Source organism: Gavialis gangeticus, unplaced genomic scaffold (assembly GCF_001723915.1).
Source record: "Gavialis gangeticus isolate Ggan-Ray unplaced genomic scaffold, GavGan_comp1, whole genome shotgun sequence".
NCBI lineage: Eukaryota > Metazoa > Chordata > Crocodylia > Gavialidae > Gavialis > Gavialis gangeticus.
The window spans coordinates 1134890-1142208 of NW_017729028.1; the positions used below are offsets into that span (position 1 = coordinate 1134890).

Below are 7319 nucleotides of genomic sequence, written 5' to 3' on the forward strand. Positions count from 1 at the left end.
TATTTTTCCCATATGTATCACTAAGAAATATTGACTTCCGTCTGCCATTTTGTTGCCCATTCAGTCAATTTTAAAAGTTCCTCCTGCAGTCAGCTTTGTTCTTTACCACTCTAAATAATTTGGTGTTGTCCCTGGTCTTGGCCACCTTACTACTCAGCTTCCTTTCCCAAATGATTTATGAACATGTTAAACAGTACAGACCCTAGCACTGTTCTTTGGGTGACTTCCCTGTTTACTTCCTTCCATTGCAAAAACTGGCTATTTAAATCTAACTTTGTTTCCTGGCCAGTTACTGATACAGGCAGTCCTCAACTTACAATTTTTCGAGTTACAACCAATGGCACTTAAGATGTTTATAAATTGATGCTCTGTTTCAACTTTCTGACATGGGTTTTGATTTTATAGTGCTGGGATACAGCTGCATCCAGCTGGTAAGTCTGGTGTGGTGGAAGGGGAGGGGGAAGGGAATGGGTGTGGGGGGGCAGATGAAGACCCCCTCGCAGTGAGGGAGGGGCAGGGGCTGGGGAAAATTGCTTGTCTGGCAGCTCCTACTGCTTGTCCAGAAGGGCATGGGAGGGTGTGCCCCTGGATCTGTGTGGGGTGGGGCAGGTGGGGCCAGCAGGGCCGGGGCTGTGCTGGGAGCAGGGGCTATGCCCTCCTGCCACTCTCCCAGCTGGGGTGGAGCAGGCGTGGGACAGGGGTACTGCGCTGCCTCTGGACAAGCAGTGTGCAGCAGTGGGAACCACCCCTGCCGAGCCGTAGCTCCATCCCATGCCTCCCCTGCCTCGCTGGGTGAGTGGTGGCAAGGTACGGGCAGGGCGTATGCCCACAGATCGAGGTGTGTGGGAGGTGGAGTGGAGGCTATGGGGGAGGCCATAGCCTGCCATAGGCCCCTCCCATGCCTTGCTGCCCCCCCATGCTTTGCTGCTGCTTGTCCAGCTGGGCCGGGGAGGCGTGGGACAGCCGTGGACACAGGATACCCCTGCTCCCAGTGCAGCCCAGTGCAGCCCTAGCTCTGTCCACCCCGCCTTGCCCCACCCCACACAGATCTGGGGCACACGCCCCCCCTATGCTTTCCTGGATGAGTGGCAGGAGCTGCCAGACAAACAACTTGCCCCAGCCCCTTCCTCACCGCAGGGGGCCTTGATCTGCCCCCCCACCCCTCTTCCCTTTCCCTTTCCCTTTCCCTTTCCATCACACCAGACTTACCAGCTGGATGCGGCTGTATCCAGCATTGTAAAGGAACCAGTCCTCCATTTATAACATTATTCCTATGGGAAAATAGGTTCTAAGTTATGACGTTTCAACTTAACGTGCCGTTTTCAGGAACCAAGTGTGTCTTAAGTCTGAGGACTGCCTGTATAAGAGTGGACCTTCCTTGTAATGGCCTGATTTTGTTAACAGTCTTTGTTGCGGGACCTTGCCAAAGTCCAGGTACACAATATCAGTTGGACCACCATGATCCACATATTTATTGATGCTCTCAGAGAACTCTAGTAGATTGGTGAGGCATTACCTACGTTTACAAAAGCCATGTTGATTCTTCCCCAGCAAATTTTTTTTCTCTATGTAATGGGACAATTCTATTTTTAATATATCTTCTACGAAATTGCCAGGAACAAGTTAAACTTCTCAATCCATGGCTTCCCTGGATCCCCCCTAGCACTCTGTTTAGAAATTGGGTGACCTTAGCTATCTTCCAGTCCTTAAGTACAGAGTCTCTTTGTAGTAATAGGTTACATACTAATGAATAGATCTGCAGTTCTGACTTTGAGCTTTTTTTGTGCTCTTGGGTAAATATCATCCAATCCTGGTGGTTTGACACTGTTTAATTGATCAGTTTTCTTTATAGCCTTCTCTGTTGACACCTCAATTTGAGTTCTACTTAATTGGGATCTGGAAGTAGTGGCTCCAGACTGGAAATCTCCCCTAACATCTTCCATGGTGAAAACTGATGAAAAGAACAGCTCTAGTTTCTCTGTAATGGCCCTAATCTCCTTGGGTGCTCCTTTTACTCCTGGTTTTGTCCTTTCTGTGGCACTTCTGAGCCCCTGGTAGGCTTTCTACTTCTAATACACCTAAAAATATTATCATTGTATTTTACAAAGGACAACATAAAGATATCTAGTGTTGTGTTTAACAGAGCAGGCTTCCAGACACAAAATTACAAAAGTCCTCTGTCTCTACCCAAAGTTGTAGAGAAGGAGCATGAAGTATGTAATACCCCTTCTTCTCTTGGTGCAGGACACAAAGAGATCTTGGACTACAGTGCACCTTATGGATCCTGCTGGGGCAAAAATCTCCAATCCTAGTGTATGTGGCATGAATGCAATTACAGTGAGGATGTGCATTTGGGCAAGGAGAGATTCCAGCTCCCGTTTAGCTCCACTTTCTACTCCTTGTTTATCACTTTAAACAGCCATGCAGATTATTTACTTAGCAAATCTATCTTGGAATGAGCTACCAGTAAAACACCAACAAACATCACCATCACCCCCCACTGCCACATGTGTCACCAAGAATCTACTTTGTCCATAGATGTGAATCTACTCTGTCCATGAAAATGGTATCAAGAGATTTCATGTTAAAGTTATCCCACGTACTTCCAAAGCAAGTTTACTAGGTTTACTAAGTATCAACATTCCAACTTACTTGGCCCCATCCAGTTCAAAACTCCAGGTATAACACCATTGGCCAAAATTTCTTGAGACTTGAAATAACTGTCTTGGATTTTCTGAGCTGTCATCTCAAGCCTCATGGTTCCTCGTCCATTGGGATCAGAGAGTTCCTACATATCTCTTCTAATGTGTCTTTCTCAAAGTAGAAATAAGATACTTATCAGCAGCTAGTGTTCTTCCAGATATGTTGTCTCTATACATTTGCATCCTGCTCTCTTCTTCCTTAAGCCCACATACAGTATATAACTCTGCAGTTCATTATTGATATTTTTGAAGGTACAGGTTCACAATACACATCCTTGCTACAGTGAAAATTTAATGAGTATCATTCCACATAAGAACTCAGCAGTTTCTCAGAAAAAATATAGTCATGATTTTTAGTCTTAGGCAACTAAAACTATAAGAACTATAATTGTATGAGAATCAGTATTACAACAGCTTTGATTAGGGTTAATGGTTTGCTATGATAAATTGTAGGCACAGTTATGGTCTGGTCATGGGAAATTGCATTACAATCTAATGTAAATGTCCTTTCACATTGCAATAAAAAATTGATTAAAATCATTTAGTAATGTTGACTAAGTTAACCCTCCTATTCTAGCTGTTGTCAGTAACATCAGCAGTACAGGAATGCAGATTAAAGGGCTACTGTTATATTAACTTGGAAAGGCTTTTCAAACTTGGAAAAGCCTTCTAAGAAACTAAAGTAATAAAGAATATATGCATTACATAAAACTAAACTTAATGATTTTTAATGCTGAATATTGCAGTTGCAAACAAATTATTTTGGTATAATTAACAAAGTATGAGAGGCTTGTTTCCCATTTTCATGTTCCTTCTGTAATGTTTCACTTAGTCAGAGAAACGAAGTGCAAGTAAAATTTCCATTAGACCTTCAAGAACTTCACAAAAAAATCTTGAAGTGGCAAATAGGAGAGAAGAGTCAGTTTTTTATGCCACAGACAAGCAGGCAAGTGCTGAAGAGGTTATGCCATCCATTGCTGAAGGTAACAAGAAAAACTCTTATCTGCTCTGTAAGGCAGTGTAAGTATTCCTTAGGATTGGACTGTCAAACTTATTTGAGTTGGCAGGATGGATCTGGATTATGAGGCTTCTCCTCGTGGCTGGCAGACCTGCTGTGTCAGTGCAGCATGCGGGGTCAATGCTTCTGCTGTTTGTTTCCGTGCTGCTGATTTGTATACTGAGCAGTGATCAAAACCTAGAAATTCCCAGGTGGGTAAGGGGGAGGGGCAGATTAACCCCCTGGGTCCAACTGCACTGGCATAGTGGCTCTGGGAGCCACAGTGAAAAGCCCTGTAAGCGGGATGACTCACCTCTGCAGGCTGGATGCAGCCTTCAGGTTTTGTTTGACACCCTTGTCTTAAGGGTTTAGGATATTCTGATATATTCCCTCAACCTCTTCTTTGAAACTTCCATTTTCAGTGAGGGCACAAAACATGATTACTTCAGAGTAATTTACTCTGGTTTTTATTCCATAGTAAGGAGTGTACAGTTGGCCAGCTCTCCCAAGCTTGCTTGTTATTGCAGTGCCTAACAAGTAGGTGGGAAAGGACTGGATTTTCATTAAGCAAACTTCTCTCCCAGGATGCAACTGATGAGAGGGGAGCAGACAAATAATTGGTTCCATGGTGTAACTTACACTGATGTAAGGCTGCTCTTTACTTTGTAAGAGGTAACCCCAAAGTAGAATGATTTATTTTGATATGAGGCTCTGCAACGTATCTGCTATACTTTTGCTATAAAGTAAGTCTGAGTACACACATTCAAATAACCTGGGAGAATTCTCTCAGATTTGTTCTCGTGGTAGAAAAACTTACCCAGAGCCATGTGTATGGATGTTCAAATGTCGAGACCCTGAAGAGTAGAGAGCTTATAATGTTGACACTGTGCAGCCTGTGGGGGCTCCCTTAATCTGCCTGGCAACAGATGGCAGCAGTGCATAGAGCAGCCCTGATTGGTTAGCTCAGGCTGCCCATGGTCAGCCTGTGTGGTTAGCATGTACCAATGTTCACTGTCCCAGGAGAAACTCTCCTGGAAGTGATTTACCCCTCGTTGTTCTCAGGTTATTTTTTTTTTCCTGGAGCAGCCATTTTTACTCTGGGAGAAAATGCCTGAAGTTCTGTTTCTTCTGTGAGAGCAGCAACTCTCCCAGGAGAAATTGAATGTCCATATGAGGCCTAAGTTAGCTCCTTATTAAATGTGTGTCCACACCAAATTTTTATAAAGACTTAAATATTCATGAATCCAGAGAGTTGGAGAGTAAGAGAGACAAAGAGAATAAGCTATGTGCAAAATAAATTTCAGCCTCCTTTGAATAACGTCAGCAGACCAGCTGGCTTTTATCATGTTATAACATGACATGCTTTTTATGAATTGATAGTTTTGCTTAAAAAAGGAAGATATGTAGTTTTAATAATTCTAAACATGGATCTAATGAACAGATGCATTTGAAATTCGTGTGGAGGCTTTGAAGACCCAGCGAGACAAAGCCTTGACTGGGATACTATAGTTGGGGATGGTTCTGTTTTGAGAAGTGGGTTGGACTCTACATAACCTCCTGAGGTCCCTTTTAGCCCTAACTTTCTATGATTATAGTTTATTCACAATTTAAAAAATAAAATTCTTCATTACATCACAGCACCAAGTATCTTCAAAGCTGATGAATCCAGGACAGAACTTCAAGGGGCAGCAGAGGTACAGGAAGACAACAATATGAAAACAGAGATACCCATTGATCAGGTGAATGCCAGGCATATCTTTTTGTGCTCTGATTGATTAATTATTAATACAAAATATACAAGCCATTTCAGATAGAGAGTACCACTTGACTGTATTTCATCTGTATAGATTGTTAGGAATTAACATCTGTCTATCTAGTTGACAGATAAAAGGGAGAGAGGATTGATTGATGACTTTGTGTCTGTGGATGAGAGCGGGCTTCCGTATAAGTTGTTGTAACTATTACATTAGAGAAAATGTGCAAGACTTGATTTAATTATAAGTCTGTAAAACTCTCAACCCATGAACATAGAAGAAACAAAATGTATGGAGTATGGTCATATTGTATACATGGCTGCTTGGGTATAGTATTTTCTTAATAATAAAACACAGAAATGCCGAATGAATCGGTATTCTAATTTACCGGTTCCATTTCTGCTGAATAGACCAGCTATCAGTACAGTTTTCTTGGCCCACAACGTTGAGTTCACTCTGGAAAATACATTTCTGTGTCAAGCTATTGCAACATTTGGCATCAAAATGATATATAATCTGTTCCATTAAAAAAAAGGAAAGAAAAATTATCCTCTGTAAACTCTGACACTTTTCGGTTCATACAAGACATTCAAGAATGCATTATTCTCTTCTGTTTTTGCCGTTGCATTGCTAATTTTTTTAATGAATCAAAGTTGCATGATATAATGGGTAAAAGTGGTCTTTAACCCTACAGAGTATCACAGAGTAGCGTAAACTGAAGGCAACCAGGTTAGATTCTTTCCTTTTCTACTTCAGTACCATTTCTCAGATTTTTAAATAGTCAACAAAGATAAGAAAAATAATAAAAATCAAGTTTATTCACGGATGTGATAATCCTTAGTATGGTAACTTAGTTATGAACCACAAATTTAAATTACAGTATATAAGCCATAAAATATTAATGGACCTGTGCTCTGAGACATAAGAGAAATAGCTTTTAAATTGGTTTAATTGTCTGTTCAGGCATTCTAAGCTTTATATGCTCTACTTGCTATCTCATTCAGTAAGTTAGAATAGTTGTCAGTGAAGCTCCTACCTTTCGACACCTGAGCAGAGGTATCTTCCAAAGTGCCTTTCAGTCCGTGAATGACTCTGGATCTGTTAGGCCCTAAAAAAAGGGCTTGGTTGCCTAGATGCAATGTGGAAACTTGCTGGAATTCTGTGGTCTCTGATTGAAATTCCCAGTGAGCATGTGCCAAACTATTATGTTTATTGTTTGTCATGTGACTGAGTCTCTATTGCTGGAAATGAATGTTATTCCATATTTTTTGTCTTATTTTCTAACTTGCACACCCCGGAAAGGAGAGGGTTGAGAGGGGCATGGGGGCAGAGCTCTAGCCCAGCATCACACTGAATTACCAGAAATTGTCAGTACTTATACACAGTTACTTTGTGACATAACCATACCAACAAATGTACATTGAAATAGGAAGGCAGACTTTCTCAGAAGCTTTCTAAACAACATTACACACAGTATTATAGACAGTTGTGTTATAAGTAATAAGCAGGGATCCAGGTTTTCTCTGTTTAAACAATCCCAAATCACATTATAAAAAAACAAATCATCAAAAACCTTCAATCCTCATTTTTCCCCAATTTAAAATGAAAAGCCACTGTATATATAGGTAGTAGTAGTACACAATGCTTTATTGATATATTTCCATTTTAAAGCAGTGCCTCAACCATTATAAAAAAATAAATTCTAAATACTTATATATTTTGGTGTTTGATTTTGTTTTTTTTATCATGGAAAATCAGAGTTCCTCCTGCCCCTTTGCTTACCAGGATGTGGGTCCAGCTGCCGCTGTTCCCATAGCTGCTTTGTAGGACTGAGCAGCCTTGATATGCTGTTGCCCTGCCCCTACC

General features: G+C 41.3%; 1 protein-coding gene across 1 annotated transcript in view; it reads left to right on the forward strand.

Annotated features, from left to right (window-relative positions):
* The first annotated feature begins 386 nt into the window (after positions 1-386).
* DCDC2C (doublecortin domain containing 2C) overlaps positions 387-7319 on the forward strand; it is a 38220-nt gene continuing 31287 nt past the window's right edge. Inside the window, exons 1-3 of the mRNA XM_019520655.1 lie at positions 387-431; positions 3535-3685; positions 5338-5438. Of these exons, the coding sequence (XP_019376200.1) occupies positions 387-431; positions 3535-3685; positions 5338-5438 (297 nt within the window). The remainder of the gene's footprint in view (positions 432-3534; positions 3686-5337; positions 5439-7319) is intronic.